The sequence below is a fragment of the Adelges cooleyi genome, unplaced genomic scaffold (assembly GCF_023614345.1).
Source record: "Adelges cooleyi isolate 19-005CV unplaced genomic scaffold, UGA_ACOO_1.1 ACOO_flye_CR_arks_rails_tigmint_CR_PRNA_376, whole genome shotgun sequence".
NCBI classification, from domain to species: domain Eukaryota; kingdom Metazoa; phylum Arthropoda; class Insecta; order Hemiptera; family Adelgidae; genus Adelges; species Adelges cooleyi.
The window spans coordinates 319,627-346,152 of record NW_026096053.1 but is presented as its reverse complement, the minus strand read 5'-3'; the positions used below and the strand labels follow the sequence as shown (position 1 = coordinate 346,152).

At 35.0% G+C, this 26,526-nt stretch overlaps 2 protein-coding genes across 7 annotated transcripts in view; one reads left to right on the top strand and one right to left on the bottom strand.

Moving 5' to 3' along the window:
• Positions 1–16,595, top strand: part of LOC126840948 (protein furry) — a 78,318-nt gene extending 61,723 nt beyond the window's left edge. The window contains exons 25-46 of one of the 3 annotated variants that reach the window (XM_050577042.1): positions 4,973–5,126; positions 5,547–5,686; positions 7,285–7,571; positions 7,659–7,751; positions 7,815–7,923; positions 8,017–8,227; positions 8,719–8,817; positions 9,118–9,897; positions 10,016–10,183; positions 10,248–10,388; positions 10,462–10,630; positions 11,598–11,782; positions 11,864–11,938; positions 12,045–12,068; positions 12,894–13,082; positions 13,151–13,425; positions 14,046–14,226; positions 14,293–14,583; positions 14,744–14,962; positions 15,048–15,211; positions 16,145–16,245; positions 16,319–16,595. In XM_050577042.1, coding sequence (XP_050432999.1) covers positions 4,973–5,126; positions 5,547–5,686; positions 7,285–7,571; positions 7,659–7,751; positions 7,815–7,923; positions 8,017–8,227; positions 8,719–8,817; positions 9,118–9,897; positions 10,016–10,183; positions 10,248–10,388; positions 10,462–10,630; positions 11,598–11,782; positions 11,864–11,938; positions 12,045–12,068; positions 12,894–13,082; positions 13,151–13,425; positions 14,046–14,226; positions 14,293–14,583; positions 14,744–14,962; positions 15,048–15,211; positions 16,145–16,245; positions 16,319–16,458 — 4,195 coding nt within the window. In that variant the 3' untranslated portion in view covers positions 16,459–16,595. Of the gene's footprint in view, positions 1–4,972; positions 5,127–5,546; positions 5,687–7,284; positions 7,572–7,658; positions 7,752–7,814; positions 7,924–8,016; positions 8,228–8,718; positions 8,818–9,117; positions 9,898–10,015; positions 10,184–10,247; positions 10,389–10,461; positions 10,631–11,597; positions 11,783–11,863; positions 11,939–12,044; positions 12,069–12,893; positions 13,083–13,150; positions 13,438–14,045; positions 14,227–14,292; positions 14,584–14,743; positions 14,963–15,047; positions 15,212–16,144; positions 16,246–16,318 lie in introns of all 3 variants that reach the window. The other 2 variants (XM_050577041.1, XM_050577043.1) reach the window with 2 other exon arrangements.
• A 235-nt stretch (positions 16,596–16,830) lies between these two features.
• LOC126840949 (proton-coupled amino acid transporter-like protein pathetic) overlaps positions 16,831–26,526 on the bottom strand; it is a 35,717-nt gene continuing 26,021 nt past the window's right edge. The window contains exons 2-9 of one of the 4 annotated variants that reach the window (XM_050577044.1): positions 26,396–26,520; positions 23,740–23,813; positions 19,655–19,747; positions 19,427–19,577; positions 17,868–18,350; positions 17,611–17,789; positions 17,385–17,551; positions 16,831–17,299 (exon numbers count right to left, since the gene is read on the bottom strand). In XM_050577044.1, coding sequence (XP_050433001.1) covers positions 17,010–17,299; positions 17,385–17,551; positions 17,611–17,789; positions 17,868–18,350; positions 19,427–19,577; positions 19,655–19,747; positions 23,740–23,813; positions 26,396–26,410 — 1,452 coding nt within the window. In that variant the 5' untranslated portion in view covers positions 26,411–26,520 and the 3' untranslated portion in view covers positions 16,831–17,009. Of the gene's footprint in view, positions 17,300–17,384; positions 17,552–17,610; positions 17,790–17,867; positions 18,351–19,426; positions 19,578–19,654; positions 19,748–23,739; positions 23,814–24,509; positions 24,723–24,894; positions 25,205–26,102; positions 26,206–26,395; positions 26,521–26,526 lie in introns of those variants that run through there. The other 3 variants (XM_050577046.1, XM_050577045.1, XM_050577047.1) reach the window with 3 other exon arrangements.

Genomic DNA, 26,526 nt, shown 5'->3' with positions numbered 1-26,526 from the left:
AACATTGTGCTTAGTTAATATTTTCTAACCAATTTTTTTTATCGTCAATTAGTCGGGATTATCAAAAACGTTGTAGGACAGCTGTCCCAACTCATTGACAAATGTAAATATAATATCAACATGAAAAAGCATTAATCCTATGATCGGATCAAGTGGACTTTGGTTACTGTGCTATACCAAATGATAGAACCGATAAAATTAAATCCTATTTTCGGCAAAATATTTTTAAAAACTAGTAAAATTTTGGTCGTTGAGTTACAGAACACGCTAATTACACTACATGACGATTCACTTACTTATAATTTTTCACACGAAACCCTTAATTTCTTATTTCAGAAATAAATATTACGGAGGAAAATGAAAATAGTGACGTCTTGTAAAGTAATTGGATTTTTCAATCAATTTTAAATTCGAACAATTTTTAAAAAATGTATGGAACAGTTAACGTTACCCAGAATTTACTTACAGTAGGTTTAGAATTAAATTAATTGTTTCTGAAAAATTGACTTTAAATAAGTCATTAATAAATAGGATGTGTGTAGGCTGGTAAATTGTTTATAGTATAAGTTGGTTTTATTATTTATGCTGATAGAGTTTTTCATAGCTTGCGAGCCAAGTTTTTAGACTCAACTTTGTTGCGGTTCACAGCCAGGAAAATTCTCGTTAAAGGCGTTCATCGGGCACTGCAAAAAAGTTTTTATTTTTTTTACCCGAATTGATGTTTTTTACAACCGTATGTTTGAACTTAACCCAAATGCTGGTTAATGCAAAATATGTACTCTCAAAACATTTACTAAGCCTTTATATGCTCGAAACCATTACGCTACTCTTCGGAGAATTTTGGAAAGTTTACTTTGCGTAGATCATACTACAAACAATATAGTCTTTATCTTTGTACACACACATATATTTATAAAATCGAAATTACCGTTTATAAATATCGTGTCTGTAGATACTTAATGGGAATTCGTTTCGTTTCAGTATTTTTTGTCGAGTCCCGTATAAAGAAGTAATATAGTTAGGAAATAATAAGTTCGGAGACCTGTACAATTACCTATGTCTCACAGTTGAGCGTCTTCTCCCGTGATTAAATCACTCAGGGACTAATAAAACAGAACTATTTTGAAATCGGTGACGTTTTATGACAAAACCTAGTTAAAAGTTGTTGACTCCAATAAACCCGGTCGAGTCATTCGCGTTAAGGGATACGTTTAGTTTTGTATTTATTCTATTGTAAAAGTCACTATGTTGAATGCATAGGATTTGGATTACATTTATTCTACTATGATTATTATTAATGTGATTATGTTCATGTAAACAGTGTGTCCGATATGGTGTAGCGGTTAAATACATAATAATCTTAAGTTAATTGTACATAATTAAATATATACTACAATACTATTTTATAATGTAATTAAACAATTAATTTCAATTTTGAGTCATTATATATCGTTTAGTATTCGGCCACGATAGTAGCGCATGACATAAATATGAACATTCCGGTCCCAGGAGTTCAGACAGAATATTATCTAATTCTAATTTTCGGAATAAGAGTTATTAAGTTAACAAGCTTGTAGCAACGGCCATTCAACCCAATTTAGCTCATTATGTATATTATTTTAAATATCCACTGACTAAAACTTGATATACTCACTTGATATTGATGAGATTATACTTTACAACATTTTGGAACCAACCGTATGATAATTGTTAATTTTTAGCCATCGAATACCATCATCGACTTCCAAAATAAATATACCAACTATAAGTAGTATGTAAAAAAATCGGTTTAAGCTTTTGCTAAAATTATTTATTATAAAAAAATTAAATGTGTATAATCCAGCGTATATTTTCGGGTAAACGGTAATTTTTTGTGTTAATTATTGGCTCGATTCAACATAAAATTTGTTTCCAATTGGTCCAATGAACTTCTCGGGAAAGTAGGTGGACAAGTGTATTATCCAAAGGAAGATTTATTAACTAAAGAGGCATATCCCTAAAAAAAAAAAAGCCATTAAACTTAAATGACGTTTTACCCTAAATTGAACTAGCGGAGTGGCCGCGTCGTCTCCCAAATTACAATCTTTTTTATGTTAAAATAAATTAGGTACTATATTTTTAATACCAATCAGTGGTTTAATTTAAATAAAACATTTTTAACGATAATTATTCGATCGATATTTAGATATTTTAACAAAAATGTATTGAAAGGAAAATTAATTACACTATGCAAAACAAAGCTTTCCGAAAATTTGTTTTTCATAATTACATAATTTTAAATAAACACGCTATATCTATAATATAAAGTTTAAATACGTGTTATAAAAGAATAAACTAATTTTAGTGAAAATGTTTTAATTTAAATTTTTTTATTAAAAAAAAAACACCGTTTGATGTAATCAAATCATCAATGTTAAGACCTTTAAAGCATTGAATACGTTAATTAAACTAAACGAAAGCCTCTTTAGCTCAACGATGAGTTTAGCTGTATTTTATACATGAATAATCATTTGAATTTATCAATACATTTAAAAGGATCAAACACTCATGGTTGTATGTATTTCTCTGATGTTTGTGTAAAACATGTTCGGAGTATTGCAATTTGAATTTATTATTATAACACAAATATTATACCAAAAAAAAAAAAAAAGAGTATTATTTTATTTCGCATTATTATCATAACATATTGCTACTTATATAATTATATGTACGTTTTATTTATCTACACTAATAGTGTGTTAAGGGTTCGAATTGGTATCTAAATTAATAAGAAATGTATTTTAAAGTTTGTGTACGTAGATTTATTTTTGTCGTATACTTTTCCTTTTAAGATATTAAATTTCCTACTGTAAAAGTTTTTCGTAGAATATCCGTCTACATGTACACAGGTATTCTTAGAATTGACAGAACTCGGTTCTTAGAGCTTAATTGTTAATATTATGTGTATTGAATTAGATTCTTGGAAGATTAAAAAAATTGTATGAATCAAAATCTGTTTAGCTAAATTAATTTACAGAGGGAAAATAAATATTAGTATCAGAACACAAGACAAGTTGCAAGTGTAAGAGTACGAAATCTCATTACACTTAATGATGAAAGGCAAAAAACGATTGGAAATACCTTTGATCATAGTTTAAAAGCAACTTTATTAAAAAAAAAAAAATTCTCGAATAATCGAAAAACAAACGAAGTAGTCAGTATAATTCCAGTGATGAGTGCGGACTTCGATTATAGATCATGTAAAAGCTGAAAAATATCAGTTAAAAACAAAAAATAACTGTACAAAGTATACATCGACACGAAAATATTATTCATAATAATTAATAACAATATCTAGTTTAAAAAAAGTATATATGCCATAGAAATCAGTTTTATTCTGATGAAAAATCCATCCATCATTTTTATTTTTTTTATTAGCCATGTTTTTTTTTAAATCCTAAAAAGTTATGTGGTACGGAGATTCGTAGGAATAGACTGAAACATGTTTAGTTACTAAAAAAGTTACCAAAGTAAGGACACAAATAAATGTAATAAATTAAATATTGGAGCCAATTATAATTTACCCAACTTATTCTACACTGAAGCCAAACTAAAATTGTATTATTTCTTATTAATCGGCGCAAGCTCATCATATCCTGGTGTGCTCGTATGTCTCGTTAATATCTCCTAAATCGCTGTTTATTAATTATGAGCAGATCAATCTGAATTTTATAGATCTAAGTATAACATTAACTAATCGCAATCCGCGAGAAATAATTAATATTAAATAGCAACAACATTAGTAACAATACAATGGTTTTAGCCCGATTTTTATTATTGATGAAAGGATAATAACTTATCGAATACCATGGTTTTATTTGTACAGGGAATGAATTTGAACGGGTTATGTGCAACTAGTATCCATTTCAACTGCTGCATTAATCACAGCGGTACACTATAATTACATTATGCAAAATGGACCCTTTAAACGTATATATTTAGTTATTAATTGTATTAGAATATGAATGTAGGTATAATAAAGCAATGGTGTTCTGGCCTATAGATATGGATTACTTTTAAATGATATACGGCAATTCGTGTATGCAAAATAAGTACACCAATGCGTTCAGACGGGTCCAAATTTAAATCAACCTAATAATTCAGTTTTCATTTTCAACTGAATAGAGTAAATTTTCGAGACGATCCAAAAGTTGTCGAACTATCCAAAGTTTGATTGAACTAATCAAACAGTGCTTTCTAGTGTTAAATGTCCGGCAACTTCAGTTGGTTTATATTAATTTATTTAGCAAAAATCAATTTGTGTTTTTGATACATTTCTATTGTAAAGTTAAAACTTAATAAGAAACTATCTTATTTTAAATAAACAATATTGCTTGTCATAAAGGTAAGCATTTCTGCATTTGCGGATAGTTATACCTTAATTTTTTTCAGATAATCCATCTTATTTTAAAAAATAACTCTTGGTAATCTCTAATCCTGAATAAGAAAAAATAATTATGAAGTGACACACCCAGCTGTTATATCGTTTAACAATAATAGTTGTTAAAATATTCATGTCGGGTTTTCTTTAAAAGCCAGCAGTTTCTAAAATTTAACCACCCCATTTAAAAATTACCATAAAAGTACTATTGTTTAAGAATCTGGTGGAGTAGGAGTATATGTTTTATTCCCCGAGGATTCCAAACCCGGAGTCTCTTCTGGAATATTTATAGGCGACGAAAGCGCTTTTCCAATTTTAACGGAAATTCCTTTTACAGTCTCATCCTGTAGTTCCAGCTAAGGCGTTTCTAGTGATATTAATTGTAAACTGATAACAATTTGAAAATAAAAACACTTTTCCTAGTTCTTAGAAGATTAGTTTTTGAATTTTCTAAAGAACTATGAGTGCTAAAGATTTATCTAATATCAAATCTATTGGTTTCATATTTAATATATATATATATTGTACTAACAATTTTTTAACTGTTTCCAGATCGTGCAAGACAGACTCCGCAGGTAACAAATCAATTTCCAGATTCACACAAAACCGCTCCAGTGGTGCTACTAAATGGCCACGTGCGCCTGTTGGCGATGCCCCTCAGTCGGCCGTTCAAAACGAAGTACAGAGTCCCGTTGAAGATTCTGAGGTAATTATTTTTCAAATAAATTTGTACGCAAGCATTCTATATATTTGTGAAGTCGACAACGAGGGCACATATAAGTATTACAAATAGGGGCGGATCTGAAAAATAAAAACAAAATAAGAAGCTAGAAAAAAATTCACTTCAAATACATTTAGGCAATAGTCATTGAGTTTACATATAATTGTATAGTTTACAAGAGTTATATAGTTTACATAGTAAACAAAATAAACTATGCCTCCCCCTTGTTTATGCCCTGATTACATCATAATATTAGATCTAATATCACCGAATTAGATATAATATGCAGATGAAACGCATGTTTCATAAGTATGATTGACAATGACTTTTGCAAGTATCTGAGCGACCATATATCACGAGAGGTTTATTATCAGATGATTTTAATGGCATGTTATTGTTTCGCAGATGAACTACGACCGGCTATCGCCCACGTACGGGGATTTTCCACAACCTCATCCCTTACCTATGCCCGAATATGGTGGATATTTTGCCCCACTCAAGGAATACCTGCCCACTAACATACCGTCCAGCAGCGGTTTCCATAGGTAATTTGATTTATAAATTTCAAATAATTGATTTATTATAAGTATATAAATCACTTTTCAATAAGAGCAGAAACGTTTTAACAAACTTAAACTTTTTTTTATCTTAAAATTATTTTTCAATAAAAAATCAGTCGACTTTTAACTTCAGTACATAAAAAAGTCCATTTTTCTATTAATTATATCTACGAACCATTAACAAATCAAAACACTAGTAATTTGTTTTTAACATGTATTCATTAAGTGTTTACAGTATTCGAAAATATTATAAAATAAAAAAAATATGTAGGTGATGTGATTCATTATTTAATTGCGGTTTTACTTCTTAGAAAAAAACAAACAACTATATTTTTTTAAAAACTTTGGTACACATTACGATCAACAATTAAACGGGTTTAATTAAAATTCAAAGTTGTTGATTGTTATTTCTATAATAAATGTTACTTTTATTATATGTAATATTTATTGCATGCTCGTTCTAGATTGTGTCGATAAAATCCGTTTAAAAACGTTTAATATGTCGGATCTTTTTGTAGCGTTAAATATTCCTAACTCCTTATTTGTTTTGTTAGCGCAGTTTGATTTCGAGACTTGACGTTTTGATTAAATATTTTAAGACCACGCCCATCGTCCATATAACGTATAAAAAGGGAACATTGTTTTCCTTTCACGCCCATGGAAATATTTAACCCTTTTTTATTTTGCCAAGAGTTTTTTTTTTAGTTAGTATTCATTGATTTTGTCCTTTTTGGCAAGTTTTTGTTATTTTAGTCTCCCGCGACCGTTTTCTTTAAAAATAATAATGAAAAAACTACTCGATTTAATATTTTTTTTTTTATTGGAAAGGCTTTTTTTTTTCGTTCCTTATAATTCCATGTATAGAATATAAATATAAATAGGAGGAGTGGCCGAGTGGGTAAGGCGGCAATGTGTTAGCCGAGCGAGCAATCGTCCGGTGAAAAGGAACCGCCATTCCCCTCTCCGGCGACGGACTGACGACCTGTCCCGGACAGCGAATCCGTCTAGAAACCATCATCTCACAATGGTAGCGTTGGGCCTTAAAGACCCGCTAAACTTGATGATGAATACAAATATGTTATATGTGGGTTGTGAAGTGTGATATACATAGTGATAGCTGGGTGTTACTACGATTGTACGCGTTCACCTAACACTGCGAAGGCGTTTGAGATTCGGCGCTGGTGATAAACACTTGACGTAAGTTTCAACACAAGCTCAGCATTTGTTATTTAAACGTTTCCGGACGGCTAAGCGATGGAATGTCGACTCTCTTGACGGGCCAGTCTATCCGGTCGGAATAAACGTCGAGAGCAGAGGTGATTTTCAATTTATATGTAAGTGAAAACACCAACGGTCGACGACATAATAAGGTGTTAAGTTCAGCAGACATTCAACCGTCAGTGAATACGTTAGATATTATTTTTCTCTACACTAGATAAACTCTTTTGCGAATTAAAACCCCGTCCGGTTAGTCGCCAAGATTTAACCATACGGGCACACTCAACGGTTTAATTTACCTTTTTATGATACATTTTCGCGGTAAACAATTCTTTTCGATTGACATAATATATTGTTATTTTAAGATGCAACATCGCGGTGATGTTACTCAAAGACTTGCCGTCCGACTCGCTCGATTTGGATTGGTCCATTCATATGCCGCTCATGTTGCACATCGCGCTTTTGGGTATGGACCACAGTCGTCCGCTAGTGCACCAACATTGCAAGCAGCTACTTCTTAATCTATTGCTGGTGTTGGCCAACAACTCGGACCAATTGACCATTGCCCAAGTTCTGTTGAACAGGAACACGATGCGTCTGGGACTAGGACTTCCCACTCCGCCGGTGCCGGTGTCGAGACATAACTTTACCGGTAAAATGATTTTAGTCACTAGCCGAGCATTATTACACAATATATATATTTACACTGTGTTTTTATCTGTCCATTTTCTCATTTCAGAAGCCAACGAAACGTTTGATAGCTATTTGCAAGGACCGCTGGGCACCAGTTGTTCACAGTCCACTAGTCTAGTCGTTTTGCCGTCTCCTTGTGGTAAGTACAAATCGTGCTTGACCGTTGACGTTTTGATTAAAATCTTTATTTGTCCATATGCAGAAGACGATGCCTCTACGGTGGTACTCGGCATGGATCAATTGTCCCCGCCGACGCCTAATTTGACCATCAAAGAAATAGTCAAGTCACTCATCGACTTCATCGCGTCGAGGTAGTCGACGATGAGAATTTATTTTTACTAGGACGAATGACACACATGCTGGATTTATTGTATTATAATTTTTTGTTTTCAAACTTACTCTAGGGGAGACCAACCGCTTTGGCACTACGAAGACATAACGGCCAAAGTGTGGTCGATCCGCAGTGGCGAACAACTGGACGTTTTCCTTCAGCACATTCTCAGAGTTTTCCACGAATTCTTACCCCACGCCCTCATTAGTGAACGTTGGGCTCAGACGGCCATCCAGTTGGGTTTATCTTGCTCGTCTAGACATTACGCCGGACGTTCATTGCAGGTGAGAACTCGGAATTCTGCCACAAATTGACTGTTAGCCAAAATCTCTATTAATCTGTTGCGTTGTTGCGTCTTTGTCGACCTTTGGGGTAAATAGTAACCCGTTATGATCAACAAAAGATGTAGTGTATCTTCGTTAATGAAACGACTCTTCATCAATTTCTTTTGGAAAAGTGTCAACCTTATACAGTAATGATGTTTAAAAAATACGGCAAAAAGAGAAAAAGAAAGTAACGACAGTGCATATCTGCCAACGTCTATACGGGCAAATAAAAAAAAAAAGTTTTATTAACTCAGTTGTTTTGTTTATCGGAAGATTTGATGAAATTAAACAAATTTAGCGAACGTCGTTGTTTCATTGTACTTATAGTTGAGGACGCACTGTATACACAATTTCCTATAATTTTACTACCTTATGGAAAAAGCGACTGCACTTAAGATATAATCAATTTAACAAATTATAATGGTTCTTTTTACTTGATAATTTTTCAGATTTTCAGAGCTCTTCGTGTTCCAATCACTACGAGAATGTTGTCGGAAATTCTGTCGAGATTAATCGAAACCGTTGCCGAACAAGGCGAAGATATGCAGGTATGCAGTATACACCTTACGAACATAATACTATTGAGTATTATTAGTTCTTACACGAGTGTGATTTCTAATATATCCTAATTTGACGGGTTATTTGGGTTTTTTCAAGTTAAATGATAAAACTATTGTTACTAAACGTGAATATTTTTTTATAATGTTTATCTAAATTAAACATTTTATTACTTAACTTTTCATTAAAATCCAGATAATCTGTCAATTCCCTATATTGCTATTACTAGTATGTTCAATGATAATAGTTAGGGGGTTAAATTAATATCCTTTGATGTCGTTCTCTACCAGGGGTACGTTACGGAACTCTTATTGACTCTCGAAGCGGCGGTGGATTCGTTGGAAACAGATTTCAGACCTCTGGACATGACCAGAGACATATTTAAGTCGACGCCCAATCTGAACAACAAAGACATAAACCCGATTGTGGAGGGTAAGCGATCGGTTGTGCAGAAGGCGCCGATCAACCGTCGCGTGCCGCCTTCGTGTTTCAACCAGGCGTCGCATTTCCGCAGCACGAGTTACTCGGTGTCGCATTACTCGCGCAAAGCCGTGCCGTATTCGCAGTTCGTGGTGTCCACCAAGGACGACGGCCGCAAGATCAACTGCAATGCTACCCAACAAAACTTGAAGCTTCTGGGCGACTCGGCTACGCAAGACGACAAGCTCACCGTGCTCGGCCAACTCTTCTGGCTGGCCGTCTCCCTTTTGGAATCCGACTACGAACACGAGTTCCTGCTGGCGTGTCGGTTGTTGTCCCGCGTCCTTAGGAGATTACCGTTGGACAGGCCCGACACCCGGGACAAAGTCGACAAGCTCGCCATCCAGCTGCGTACGCCTTCGTTTCCAGGCGTTCACGCGCTGCTCCTCAAGGGCTGCACAAACCCTCTGACCTACGAGCACGTTGTTCCTCTTTTGTCGCAGCTCACTCCATTGCTCGACTTGTTAGTGGTCGACCCGTCCGAAAGCTTGGCATTCCCCATGAACGTCGTCGCCCTACTACCGTATATGTTGCTGCACTACGAAGACGCCAACGAACTGTGCATAATGAGTGCTGAAAACATAGCCCAAGTAAGTCTAAAACAAAACCTCTAATGTCAATATGCAAAAAAAAGAGCTTTGTCAAAAAGTGTAATGGACCGATGGTTAAAAATCGCCGTAGAGACTTTTAAACAACGTTTGTTTCTAGTTGTGCACGAACAAAAGTAAGAAGATGGAGAATCTAGCCACAGTGATGACGCTATACAGTAGACGAACGTTCAGCAAAGAAAGTTTCCAATGGACCAAGTGCGTCGTCAAGTACTTGTACGACGCCTACTCGCATTTGAGTCACAACATGCTCGCATTTTTGGTCGAGGTCAGTTGCCTTTAAAAATAGACTATATGGCTTTTTTTTTTATTAAACCGACGGTGTTATTCAGGTACTGGAAAGAGGCCCATACATCATTCAGTTACCCGTATTAAACATCATCCATTGCATGTTGCACTACGTAGACTTGTCGTCGACCACTTCGCAACCGTTCAACGCCGACCTGTTGAGAGTAATCGCCAAATACATTGAGGTATAGACAAAGATTGTTTAATAACACAGTCAAGCAAGATTAAAACAAAAATGCAAATGTTGGTTTCTTCCAGGGCGTAAACTACAAAGAAGCGTTAAAGGTACTGAAGTTGGTCGTGACCCGGTCTTCCTCGTTGGTCGCACCGCCCACGTCCACCCATTACATCTACTGGGATTCACATGCTACCGCTTCTCATTACTCGTTTGCCGACATCGACGTGTTCACGAAAAAAGAACTGCCTGGTAATCCCTGTCTAATGTGTTTATAACTTTTGACCTTGGGTCGGATATCTCTTTTTGGCATAATATTGAATGACTAAGCAATATGTAAATGAAAACACTATTTTTATAGTGTAAAAAAAAATTGTACTTTTAACACAAAATTTTAAAAAAGTTAACACAAAGTCACGCAACCTTGCGGACAAATAGTAGCTTAAGAGCTATTTGTTATGTAATAACAACAAAAAAATTGCCTTCTTAGTATACTTGAAGGGTTCAGGGAAAAAACTTTTTAAAAACGTCGATTTTGTTGACGTTTTGCATTTTTAAACGTGCTAAAAATGTTTTCTCAAATTAAAAAAAAAAGCGATTTGTCTGATTTTTTTCTCTGTACCCTTCTTACTCGTACATACATCATCAATGCTGTAGGTCGTGAGCTGCAAGCGGTTCGTTGTACCATCATAAATTAGTAGAAGTTAAGGAGCATATATTAAGGAGCACCCATTGACCAATAATTTATGGTTAAACATAAATATATACAATTATTAACTTTTCAATTGAAAGCACGATGGCAATGTACAAACACCATTTTAGGCTTTCATAGTAAACGCATTTTACGCTATGGTCTTTATTTCCATGGTGGTTATTAATATATTTGTATTAAACCTTTTCAGTTGTTATTTAAAACAGTATCGGAAACAAAACAATTATTTAAGGGTACTTTTAAAAAAAAGTGCGTAGCGATATACCGCACCGGTTATATAATGTGCGGTGGTAGCGCAAAAACATTTTTGTCCAATAAATTGTATGTTTTGTTTGTTTTTACGGTATTGTGTTTTATTGCGCCCGCTGAAAGCAGTTATATTTTTGTGATTTTTGTAAAATGTATTTTTTTGAAACCATATTCTATTTTCCGAAAAAAATAAACACTGCTATCCAAATAAAAGGGGAAACTTCAAGTGCACTATTTTATATTTTTTTCCTCGTATAGGAAGAACCATGGACTTTACTTTTGACATGTCTCAGACGCCGTTAATCGGCCGTAAGGTACTCGCGAGCACTGGCACTGACACGGAATCCGTTAACACTAACAACGCACTTGTTCAGAGGAGATCCACCTCGTTGTCGCCATCAGACTCCACTGTCGCCGGCTGGAAAAGACCGTGGTTGTGTCAGGTATGTATTCAACAATAACATTGTGCTGGCCTGAAAATCGTAACCCTACAAATAATCATAATATACGTTTGTGATTTGCAGAGTCGAGTACGAGAGCTGTTGGTCAATCTGTTGATGACTTGCGGACAACGAGTCGGACTTCCGAAGAGCCCGTCGGTAAGTAGCGTGTACAACGGTATTGCCGTGTGTGGAAAGAAAATATTTATTTTGAAAATTACCGATTATATTTTTTTATTAATTGTGTGTGTTATTGTATGAATAGGACGATTTAAACACACTGAATAAGGTAAAGTTTTTACACATACTTGTGTTGGGTTGTTAGACAAACTTTGGCGGTTCACTAACGTAATAATAATAATATTGTATAATATCGATTTATAATAATAAGTTTTTTATACGATTTGTTTGTTTTGAGTGATTAATTCGATAAAGAAACGCAAACCGTTGCATTCAAGTGTGTGCAAACTCAGAGGGTGTGTGGGCGTCGAGTTTCAAAATTACTCAAGGGAATAAACAGTTTTTTAAAAGTTTCTTCCTGGTTCAGATTATCTAGCAACTTTTTTTTTATACTCAAAATTGCGACACGCTTGATTATTCTCTAACGTGTAATAACTGCGTTCTCGTTTGAGATCATAAAACTTGTAGCGTACGTCAAGTATTGTAAACGCTGAATTTATAGTATGTAATATACACACGAGTAAAGTTATACTATTGAGTTGAAAACTTAAACAGCGTAGAAAAAGCCGCCTTGTATTTAGTGCTTATCAAAATACATTTTTTATTATGTATAAATATGTATAAATATTTTTTAAACTTTGGGATTCGGCTAGCCGCTAGAACTTTGCTGTCAGTACTCGGCGCCCATAAAATTGGGTGTGTTCAAAACGCAAATGTCTGACTCGATATTTATACCGCCTCGCAAATGATTTAGCTCTTTTAATGAACTTCTAGTATAATACATTAATGTGTATTATTATTATACAATATATGTTCACTCGCTGCTTATGCCTAAATTTTATCATTTTCACGGTTTTTTTTTTTAATTTAATTTTATCAAACGGAATTATTGTCGTGTAAACGATTGTGTACTAAACGCTGTTACGCAATGCAGGTGATATTCAGTCAGAGCTCGGAGTTGCTCGAACGTCACTCGAGCATGGCCAGCAGTACGGAAGAAGTTTCGGCTCCAGACATTTCCATTCCCAGCGATTCCAGAAAGGAACGTGACGACAACGCCGACCACTTCGGCACGGTGTTCAAGGATTTCGACTTTCTCGAGTACGAAAGCGAGAGCGTCGAAGTATGTACACTTATCGTCCACGCAACGCCTTAGGTTCGCTGAGCTTAGGGTTTTTTTACACATTACAGGGCGAGAGCACCGATAACTTCAATTGGGGCGTGCGAAGACTTCCGCTGGGCGGCAACGACGCGGCCGGTCTGGGCGCAGTTAACGCCATGGGTGTCGCCCAAGTCGAGGAGAGTGTTAGCGAAAGAACGCCAACGATGAACGTGAAAAAAACCCACGACGAGTCTTCCGACGACGAACTGGGCTCGGTGTCACCACTAGACGAAATAGCTGCTTGCAACGTCCAACTAATGCCCAATGCCGGCGGGCACCGCGACCGCACGGATTCCATAACTAGGTCCGACACGTCGTAAGTGTACTTTTTTCATGTCCAAGCTGATCTAAGAGTCGGAAAATCAACGCTATAATTGCGAGGGAGGACGGTGAGGTTCAAACTCCACTCCTATTACCCGAAGCTGTCAATTGTTCATAACCATATCTTGATTTTTGTTCATGAAAAGATGCAATCAATTCCGTGTTTACCGCCCTAAAACATTATACCATTGAAACGCTTTGACGGATATTAAATATTTACTTAAAAATGCAAAATAACTAGTGTACTAGGTTTTTTTTTTTAATGTTTAAGCCTACTCACTTCTATTTTTTTTTTATATACTGTATTTGTTAGGTTTTATTTTCGTATCGAAAGCTTTGTTTGTATGTAATATATTGCTTCGGCCGTAAGAAGCAGTAAAAGTTGAAACGCCCACTTTTTTTTGAGACGAACATGAAAAATATTAAAGAAAAATGTACCTACCCCCTTTGACCAAAGAATTTTTCCCACTACTTTTACGTGGATGATGGTTTATTATAATTGGTTTTTGACCCAGCGGTCGTTAGTTTATTTATACATTTTATTTATGCGTTTAGCACGCGTATATCGCCTTGTTTAACTATTTTTTTTTTTTTTTTTTACAGCGGTTCGAGCATCGATCTGGGCGATTTAACGCCGTGTAACGCATCACCCAACCTGAACGCTCTCATGTCCTTCCAGAGGGACGACACCGAGGAATGTTGGAGGGCGACCGTCCGTTCGTTGCTAGAACAAACCCCGACAAACACTTTGCATATATTTCACATTTTGCACAGGGTAGTCAAAGTAAGTCAACGTTACACGTCTATGAGCCTCCTTGGTCTGGTGTGTAATTGACGTTTTGACTTGCAGGACATAACCAAAAAATGCGTGTGGCTTACTCGCGAAGCTTGCGTGACCCTAAACGAGTACGTGGAAGAGGACCCGGCCACCACCGGTTGCTGCACACAGAGCCACGCTAATTGCAGACAACTGTTGACCCACTTGAACTCGGCCATCATAGTGCTGACCACACACGCCGATCCGCCGTTAGTGTGGTTTACCTCGACCGCGTTGAAAAGCCAAGGAAACTTGCGGTTTTCAATGTTACAAATCCGCGAGCACATCGACACGTTGCTCGACCGCAAAGACCAGACGTCCGAGGTACATGTCGTTTCAGAGTTGGCAACAACCCGGATTTAAAAAAAAAAAAATAATAATAAAGCCCAATCCAGTTTTTTGCCAACTCTGACTCGTTTCAACCCTTTTAGTCGTTACATTTACATGGTATAAAATGTATGCTTTATATTGTTGCTTGCTGCAGTGTTTGTTTTCGGTGTGTACCACGATCAAAGTTTGCAAGCTAGGCGAACGCATTCTGGAAGGTTCGAGTACGAGCAGTGGCGGCGGTGGCTACTTGAACGAAGAATCCATTTTGGACTTGGGCCGAGCTCTGTACAAACTACATCTGCAACTCTTGTTGCTCCTGGAAGCCGCGGCCAAAATGTACACTACCCTTTCGAATTTGTCCACCGAAAGTAAAGTAAGTGTTGTTGACCTACTCGTCGTTTTTGCGTACTTTATTATAATAAAAAAAAAACTGATTTTTTTCAACGGTATTTCGATAGTTACAAGATTTATCGGCCGAAGTTAGTACGGTCAGGCGGGCACTGTTGCGAGCCAAAGAAGAGAGCGGCACTCACCCGTTGGCGCCCACGCCCGAAGAGAGCTTAGCTCAAATACTACAAGAATCTGATTGGCCCAACGCACTCACGTACGCCAAGCAAAACAAGTCAGAACCACATAATATTGTCATTTTTCTATTTTTAAGCCATTCGCGGATTATCCGACGGCTGTAGGGTATATATTTTCGTGGACTCCATTATTTAAAGCATTGTTGATTATTAATTATATATAAATCTCGATAGAGAGATGAGATTGGATTTCTAAAACATCTTGAAAATTAACCGACTCGAGTTGGTCGAATTGATGTACAATACTTTTCCCATAGTTTCACAAACAACCATTGATTACACGTTAAATAAGAACACTCTTCCACTCTTTCATGAGAATCATCATTACTTATAAGTTGATGTAGAGTTTAGAAATGCGATTTAATAGTTTCAATAGATTAATAGGAGTTTAAAATTATGGATACGATATTGGTTTTATACAATTTTGAAAAAGGTTGTTCAAAAAAAAAAAAAAAATACATTCCAAATCAACTTTCACATTATAATGTACGTTTTTCTTAAATATGCCGGAATCAATTTATACTGAGGAATTGTTTGACAATATCGATGGCATGTTCATGATTGTCATAGGTGAATTTTGTATTTATTGAGTTATCTCGTAGATATAATATTGTATAGCAATGCAGCATACCTATGAGTCGCCTTGTGTATACAAATATTTGAAACCAACAATTTTTGTTGTTAGAGGACATGTGAGTCGATTATGCTATAATAATATAACATTATACATTTTCTAACGTTGTTTCCTACAATTATTTTTTAAAAATGCACCAATGATACTTGTGCTCTTTACCACCTACCACCGATATAGTCTATATACTGACATTTCAATTCTCTAACCAGTCCTATCACTGTAGTTTCCCACTAATTTCTATATTATGAAGTTAGTTGTTTGGTTTATTTTTATTTAGTTAATTACTACTAAACGGTATTTTAATCATCATGTAACACAATCAATTTTACATTTACAGAAGTCATTGGCCCAGTGAACTCATATCGACCGGCACCGAAGACGATGACATTACGAGCATCCTGAGTGTATACTGTCATCTGCTGATTGAAAAACATACGGGTTAGAAAACTAATTATTTTCTTTGTACACTCCCGATTGAAATTATAAATATTAATTGATTATTCTCGTTTAGATGGATTCATCATGACCGAAGAAGACTTAGTGAGCGTCACCAATGGACTCATGGCTGAACTATTTCCAATGTTGGAAGCGCTTAACAGTATTGACACTCGCATTAAGACTCTTAAAACGTCAAGCTATCCTCAACAATAATCATCGCACGTTTTTTTTTATTATACTCCAAATCAGTACCTATTGAGTTATTTGTTATAGAATCAACAATTATTTTTATATAGTCCTTAGGAAATAAGTTTTTATTACTATTAATTCAATAATTATAAACAATATAATTCATTATGTATAAAAAATATATATATATATATCATAATGTAATTTAAAAATAAATCTGAATTTATAAAAATGATTTTTCCAAAAATAATTCGCTCCGAGGCTATCAAGTCTTAATAAAGATTAAAAAAATTGTACATTAATAATTAAATAAGTCTTGTAACACAAACTTATTACATAGGGAAAAAAGAAAACACATTTTTTTAATACTTATATATTAATCGTTTTTCAGTATGCGAATACCCCTTGTTTTCCTACCTGCTTTTAGTACATTAGTTTTATGCATACTCATAAAAAAAAAAGGGCACAATAACTATAAAATAAAAAGAAACATCTTAAATACTGAATTCTGAATGATGGCTTTTGCACAATGCTTAGCTTCATAACAGTAACAACGACATTGTTGTCTATTACTATCATAGCGCAGCCACCGGTAACGTTCCATTATGCGGAACATCTTTTACTATGTTACCAGGAAGGTACATAGCAGCAATTTCCGATATACTGCTAGACGTGCCGAACACCAGAGCCAAGATACCGACTATGATCATCAAAGAGTTTCTGAATTTCATCCACAGAGTTACGTTTTCCCAACAAGTGGCGAACTCGATGACAACGGGTCCAATAATACCAAGAAGGGAGAAACAGAATGCGCCAATAAGCCCAATGAACGGTCCAATGGTCGGTACGGCTACGGCAATGACAACTGTCGAAATAAAATGGCAAGTGTTAACACAAAAACTCAATACAACGAGTACCTCCAATGAGCTGCACTGATGCTTAGCACTTACCGGATGACACGACTAGGACAGTCCTCAAAATGTAATTGTGGAAAGTGGTGGCTTTTTCGTAAGTGCTCTGTACCCTGTTCCATGCGATTTCCAAAACTACGTAGAACTGTAGACCGTAAGTGCAGAACACGGCCAAGCTGATGAATATCTTGGCCAATTGGGCGGCTCTGTAAAACCATTAATTAACATTCAATTTTCAAACCATCGTTTGTCTGTCGTCACTTACATGTCTCCGGTGGGCAAGTTGAGAGTAATACTAGCCTCCGTTATCTCACCGTATTTGAGGTAGCCGAGGAAACCTAATAATATGTATATCACAGTCACGCCACCCATACCAATGTTCAGCACGCCGAACAGTCCCAAAAAGTGTTTAGGCGTCTTCATGTTGTTCTCCAACGGCATCACCTGTTTTTTTTAAGCAAAACAACCACAGACGTTTATTATTTACCGGATTCTTTGGGCAACACTTCGGCGGATACTCACCACTCCGATGGCTTCCATGGCGAAAACGGTGATGCTGAAGAAGGTCGGAAAAGTGTCCAGCGAACCGACCTGGGGCCGATCCCACACGTTGGGTACATCGATGAGCAGATAATAGAAAGTGATTCCTAGACCGCAGGCCATGAACAGGTTCGCCACCATGGAGACGGGCGCCAAATACTTGAGGTTGGGCACGTAGCTGAGCAGTATCAGCGGCACCAGCAACACGGAAATGTAATACCGGATGTCGTACTGCGTTCCGCTGTAATGGGTGACCACCTGCTGGAAGTTGGTGGCGATGATCACGGTGTACACGCAACAGGTGCCGAAGTAAGTGACGAACAACAACATCAACACCGCTTGCCGGGCTAGACCAGAGAACTTCCTCGACCAACTGGGCCCGTTGGCGAACGCCACTTCGGCGACGTCGGCGAAGCTCATGGCCGTCACCTTGGTCCGCCTGTACAATATGTGTGCGCATTTCACCTAGAAATACAAAAAAAAAACGCACACTTAGGATAATGTTGAAAGTTCAAGCCGGACAAACAATTTTATACAATTTCCAAACGACTCGCATACCTCTTTATTATAAATTACAACGTTAACTCGCCCGACTAGGTGTTACTACAACTGTGGCCAGCATAAATAAAATACATTTCCCCCTTTAGTAGCTGGTGTTTTTTTTTCTTATTTGCGGGTTGTCTGACATACATTTTTCTCGATATTTTAATTAGTTTTATAAAAAAAAATCCTTCTTTTATATTACCATATAAACTTTTGAATTACAAGTGACGAAAAATGGTATACTAAAAATGACGAATGGTCGATAAACGGTATTCAGTAATTATTTCTCGAGTTAAGAGCTTTTTAGATTTAATCGGGGTAAGAGGTAAAGCGTAATATTATTATTTATTGTTACGCTCATTACTCACTCGCCCTACACCACCCACCCACTATTTCTAAATGCTTTAAACTTGAAAATAATTAATCAAAACTTGCTATCGATCTGTCATTATTTATATCTGAACATAAATTACTTACCTAGTTGATTAATATGGTAATAACAGTTGGGGAAGGGGACATTTTAATTAAAATTATTAGGCATTTTTGGTTATTCTATGCCACCAGAGTCCACAATAAGAAAAACATTAGAAATTAAACGCCCAGTTTAACGATCAACGAACACGGATCATATTATTTAAGATTGTAAATCGATTATCTACATTGTGCGCGTCATGGTAAATATTAAAATTATATTTAATAAATTATATTTATAATTTAATTTATTTAATACTTTATTTAATTATATTAGACCAAAATGTAAATGATGCAGTATGTATATAAATATCTATGATTGTATCAATAATTTTAAATTTTTAAATGTTGAATATTGAATGCCTATAAATAAACATACTTAGAGGGAGGAAGGGAATTACATTACGCATTAAATATGTATCGGGAAAAAACTTTTGACTATTGACCGGTGATATTGTTTTTAACGAGAATACAGTGTCTAATTTGTCTTGTTTTAATAATGCTTTAGTCGAAATAGTTTTACTTACAAGTATGTAGGAACAAAACGTGCACACTACAGAAACGAATATAGTGGCAAACACGCCGGTCAGCAATCCTGTACTCTGGAAAGCTTGGGGCATGGCCAAAATACCAGTGCCCAGGGACGCCTTAAGTAAGTGAGTTAAAGTTTCACAGTCGCTGTAAAACAAAAAAAAATAGCAATAAGAAACGTTAACACACTATTTTCTTCCGTCAAATTTTGCAGTCGTCCTTACGTGGTCGGATGTTCCAGGTTTCGTTCCAAGAACGGATCGAAATATTCAATTTCATTTAAACGGTTGATGTCGCCTTTCTCTTGGTTTTTACTTCTGTAACAACACCAAAAATACAATTTTAATGTCTACTCCGAGCCGCTAGAAAAAACATGGATATTATTTAAAAATATCCTACACATGTATTAAAATATAATGATTAATGTGTATGTTTAATTGTATCATTCAGAGTACGATAAGGTTGATATCATTGGTCGTTGGCCTTTGTTTCAAGCAAATATGGATATTGGTAAGTGTTATTTAATTAACACTAATAATTTACCTGATAATTGGCAATTTGAATGATATACAATGCCATTCAGCATATTTTCTAATTGTAATTTCTCTAATTCGTCCGAGATAAAAAAAAAATATTGATAATTGTTATGTAATTTTACTTCACCTACTTATTAATTTATATTTACTGAATGACCCTAAGTCGTTTGATTATTTAAAATTACTCAAGTTATTGGCAAACATAATGGATAGTGTATCATTCATAATTGAGTATAGATCAACGGTTCTCAACCTTTGTGTAGTGGCGACCCAAGATATTTACCCAATTTTTCATGCGACCTTTTTATAAATAATGTTTAATGGAAGAATAAAAAATAACTATTGGGTACTCTTAATTAATTCATTTTTTTTACTCATATTACTTATGCTAATAACAAGTCAATAATATTAATTACATTCTATTAAAAATAAACATTTCTTTTAATAATTTTATCGTACATAATTTTTTTTTTTTTAAATAATGATACGATTTTAAAATAGAATAAAAATAAAAACTTAACGACTATTCCCAGGTAGCCAGACTCAAAAATAAAAATATCATATCAACGTTTTAAATTTTTGTCGACCCATTTAACATTATTGGCGACCCAAAATTGGGTCGCGACCCTATAGTTGAGAACCGCTGGTATTCATTATATAATAAATATAGTATATTCCCTATACTAATAGTTCCGTAAAATTGAACACTAGGCAATGGAGCCAATACACACCAAACTTCAGCTACCGAATCAAACATTATTACAGCAATATAATATTCATCGATACACATCGTGAAAGCGTAGTGTAATGATGTTAAAACCAAACCACCGCACATCAAAAGCCCAGTGTATTTTATTGGAATAAAATCGAATGATATCGAGAACGGTTCTGCAGACGATAGGAAAATGAGAAAATTCAATTTAAAAAAAAAACTATTGGAATAGTGTATTTTTTTTTTTTTACTTTTCATAAAGGTAGTGTTAAAAACGGTACTTTACACATTCTAATACGCAGTGTTTTTATTTTACGTACGCCGTATAGGTATAGCTTGAATGGTGACAATTTTGCATTGAAACGCAATAGGTGGCGTGTACAGCTATAAATATAATTGGGATTACACGCCAAGTGTACTATATTAATATTATAAGCCTATAATGCGTGCGATTTCCGCAGTGAGCACGTGGTCGTCGTTGTGTACTGCCGCTTAAGGTTAGACGAAACGGCGGAAACGGACCCCGAGACGATATGAATTCCGTTTCGCTGACAAATGACGATTGACCTTTGCCGAATAAAAAAAAAACTATGTAACCGCTTTCAAGGCTACAATATACCACAAATATATATATTTGAATAGCTAATTGAATCAATAACCGTCGCCGCCGTCAATGGACGTTAATAATAAAATAATTTAATACAATTTTTAACTATGTAAAAAAAATAAAAGAGGGAACCGCAATATATTAATCTAGAGGCGACTTGAACTCTACCGGGTCAGACGGTTAAATTAAAATTGAATTTCATGTTACATATAAGAACTAATGTTCGCATTTCTTTGCGGTTTTTTACATGCGAATCGACCAAGTGAACCAATCAAATATGGCCCAAAATTATAATTTACAGCAGCACACGCTATAGCTAATAAAGTTCAACAAACCTCTGCGATATCATTTTGTATTATAATAACATAAGATGTTATGGAATCGGTACTGGCATTATATTTTTTCGTTGGAAAACTATAGAATATAATTATTACAATAAATAGATTAGAAATAACGTTAAAATACAATAGAGCAGAATCAGCCACTTGTGTGGGATAAAGAGAAAAAATTGAAGATCAAAATTCATCAAAAGAAAAAAATAATAGTGTTAGTTGTATTACTGTATATTTGTGTATACGATTAGTAAAAGAGACTGGCTTATAATAACAGCAAAAAGACACTACAAACGTAAATCTTAGAAACCTCTTATCTATGGTTTACCATAAATAGATTTATTCCATTTGGTTTTACACATTGACTAACTTTATCAGAAGATTAATAAATAAGACTAATATACAAACAAATCCATGTAATTATTTTACTGAAACTGGTTCTTATATCGAGTTAGACAAAAAAAAGGTAAGCTGTATGTAATAAATGACAAATATGGCAAAATGAAAATAATGAAATATTAAAAACCTACTAAACATGATATGCATTTTTTAAATAAAACATTCGTTTGGCTTGCTTATGGAGCTGGTACATTAAACTGAACCCAACTATCAGTAGTCATCACATTTTTTTTTATCTAGTTAAAAAGTAAAATGTACCTAATTTGTTTTACAATTTTAATTAATTGCAAGTATGCAGACAATGCCAAAGCGTTAACTCATTTTTTCGCTACATATCCAAATCAATTACCATGTAAAAAATCTAAACTTAGCCTTATCGAATAAATAAAAGAAAACCCGATAACACAGTAATAATATATGTAAATGATGCAATAAATATATACGGTGTCGCGTGAAAACGAAAGAGTTTTATGAAACATTATTTTTTAAAAAAAAAATCGTATTAGTTTTAAGAATACAATACATTTCTGAAAACAAACCGTTTTTTAACATGTAATCACTATTATCAATTTTGGAACAACTACTTTCTTTAGCTACCATTTTAGATTTGATACGGATCCGAAAAAGATGCCTATTGAATTTATAATGGCACAATGTATTTTGATATTATTTTGTAAACGGTTCTTAAATGAAGTACTCCATGGTGTGATTTCTTTTGATAAATTGTCTATATTTTTGTATTTATCAAAAATCTTATCCAGAGGTTGAAGTAGAATTAGCAAGTTAAACAAATGTTTTTAGTAAGTGTTGAGTTTCTAATTTCTTATCTAAAGACTGTATTTTTAGTGTTTAAAATTTCAAAAAACAAAATTAATTCTTACACAAATTTGTTTATAAAAATATGAGCTCGCAAATATTAAATTTTGTAAATTAATAAATAGACTTTAAACTAGGGTATAACTTTCAAATCCTAATAGATCTACTATTTTGAATGACGGTTGTTAACGGTAAATTAAAAATTTTAGGATGTAAAAATAATGTTAAAGAGCGGTAATATATGGGTATCATAAATTAGGTCACTTGAAAAGTTCATTCAGTTGTTTTTTTTTTTTTTGTAGCACCGTATAATTATATAAGTGGTGTAGATTTTTCTTGATACGCTTTTGTGTAAACTAATAGTAGCATAGATTAAGTGTACATGCTTATATACTATTTTAGTTTACTTTTTAAATTTATAAATAAAACTTAACTTAGCGATTGTTTACTAACTGATTACGAGATGCACGTACAACATGTTATTTTTAGTTAGGTATTTTTTAAAGTCATGGTCAGAAGTTTATCATTACACTAAATAAGATTATACCTACGACCATACAAAATTATCATACCCTTAAAATACGTTTTATTTTACGGTAGCTAATAGGCAATAGCTATTATTTACATTCACCATTTTGACATTTAGAAGTTATAATCTAATCCTAATCGATGACACTGCTCGTGTTGTATATAGTCTAATAAATAGTTTGTTTAATGATGCGTCGGCATAGAAAACGCAATAAGCAAACCAAATATGCTCGGTAGCACTAGCACTGGTGCCTATTCGTTCTGAGTGTTTACTATTTTTCTATAATAATATATTATCTAGCACAATGCGTTGTTCTGTTAGACAAAATACCGTGAAAATATAAGTGTAATAAATAGACAACATTGTCCGGGTACTTACTTGTTGGACGCGGAATCTTTCATTTTGTCGTCCAGCAAGAACGACTCGAGCTCCGGTAGATCTGTCTTGGAACCCTGTTGAAATCAGGCAAAGCAAAAGAAAAAAAAAATGTATCAGACACGTGTATAATATGAAGACACCAAATGCTAGTATTTCATCATGCGGTCTAGACGGTAAACGAGTACGCGGACTTGGCTGGCTGACCACGGCTAAGGGACACACTATCGGCGAATGTGTGTGTATTATTATTATTATATTTATATAGAGACGATGGACGGTTGACAAGTCAAGTATTTGGCCCGGCAGACAGGAGTGGATTTTTTTTTAAAAATAAAACGCGAGTTGCGGAGGCCTACGCGAGAATCGTACAGGTGGCGACCGACCGATCGAATAGATCCGTCGAGAAAAATATGATTAATTGCCCGTTGGATACTGCGATCATACCTATTATTTACTACTCGCCAGCAAACCGGAATGCGAAGATAATTTCTAGATCCTATAAATGGATTTTGCGACCTGAATTAAGATGATCGACAACGGCCGCCGTCGTCGTCGTTGACGAGAAGAAGGCAAATTCTCGGTAGACGGCGCGACAACTGACGGGGTTGCCGTGTCGTTACAAAATATAAAAAACGGTCCCCGTGTAGGTACATAGATGAAAGCAGAAGGGTCACTTTCAATGTAAAAAAACAAAAGTTTATTGTGAAAAGTATCTTGCCCGTGTTAAGTTTTTTTTTGTGTCCGGGACCTGTACATACCTACTAACTTACCTGCGGTTCAAGTTCGCCTGTTCGCGACCGTGTTCTCGCGCGCGCCCGTTTAAAACTTACAGCACTGAATGGGCTCGTTGATAGTTTTGGCGTTTTACCACAGCAGTGACATTCCGCGGGTAAAAAAATAATAACAACAAAAGCATCTCGAGTAGTGGGAATACCTAATTGCGGAAAACGTGCTCCGGCTGTGATAAATGAATTGTAACGACACTTGCGGCTCGAAGATTATTATTATTATTATTATTTTTTTTTTTTTTTTAGACTCGTTGACAAGAAAGCGCATTCGTTGCAGATTTGTTTTTCCGTGTCCCAATTACGATCGGACGGCACGCATAAAACGTTAAGTACACCAACAGTTATGTTATTGTTATTGCAATCTCACCTGGTGACTTTTTGAAGAAGTACCGCCGTTTTTTTTCAGGAGTTTCCAGTGAAAATATTTAAGTAAATACTCTTCGATCGGTTCTCGGTGCGATCTTCGATTTTAGGCCGTTACGTTGGCGAAAAATAAAAGGTTGTGCGCGTATACGGATGGAAAACAAGAACTCGACAATATACAAAAAAAAAAATATATGTATATATTATGTACAATCAAAGGAAAACGTCCAATACAAACCGTCGTCTAACAGCTACGATTGTTTTTAAGTACACCGTTCAGACGACGTTTCAGTACTGACTAGATCAATACACATCTGACTGACCGCAACGCTAAGAAATTCGAATCCATGCCGATCATTAAAAACGTCCAATTATATTTAGTTTCAACGCAGTCATGTTATCAAGTAATAAAAAAAACCTCTCGATAATTAATTGTAATTGTAAATTAAATAAAAGATGCTAACGAAAACGATTTAACCCAGATGGAAAATAATATATATCAGACGATTGATATGCCGTGGCGTTGCTCTGAATTGGTTTTCACGAAACAAATTCATATTATTGATAAAACGAAACGCAGATTTGATTGTACTAATAAATATTATCTGATTAGGAAGCCCTATAAATAACCCAGTAAGCAATAGTAAACACGACGCATAATCTCTACCAATTTAATTGTTATTATGCCTAATAATAATAATTTTATTATATAATGCTATATATATTATAGACTTATTTTTCACGATAACTAGACGTATTTTATGATAAAAATTATGTTTTTATTTCTAGAAAAGAAATATTATGGAAAATGTGTCGAATTTGCTTTGGTTTTGTTTGTGTTGCGAACTCGGCGAAGACCGGATATTCCAAATGAATTATGTAATTTGTTTTACTATTAACCGTAACAATTAATTGGTTTAACGACCGTTTGAGTACCTTCAAATTTGCGCGCGATCCTTCCTCGACGTTTAGACCGTATCATACGCGTGACTAGGTATATTGTACACGTAATAATTACATATAATACTTACAAGTATTTATATAAATCATGAGATCACGTCGAGAAAAATCTAAGACTGTAGTTAACGCTTTAAATACGGTGTATTATACCTATTGCGCGTATTTTTTTTATTCTAAACAAGAGTGTTGTGACCGATTAATGTTATTTTTTTTTTAACTATCCAAAACAAAAAGCTAAAATCGCATAATTACCTAAAATAACTTTGATCTAGAAACAAGTAGAAGTGGGCGTCCAAAACTAAGTTAACTTCGCTAAGACCGTGTACCGACTGACTAGCTCAAGACGAGTGGAAAAGTACCAAGGGTACAGACAGTGCCCTCACCGTAGCCGTGGACCGTTTTTCTCAGAACCGTCAAGACAGGATAAGATATGGGACACACTTACGGAAAACGATATCTGAGCCCAGCCGTATCCGTAATCGTTTTAACCGACGGACGGTATATAATAACGCGAACGAATCCGGTTTAAACTTTAATTTACTTACCATTTTGCTGGGCATTTTGCCTGACGCTCGGTGCTACGTTTAGCTTGGAATACTTTAAATGATGTAGCGGAAACTAGCTGTAGATTATTGCCGTCTGAACAACATCCACATATCCTGTGTAAGACCTGTGG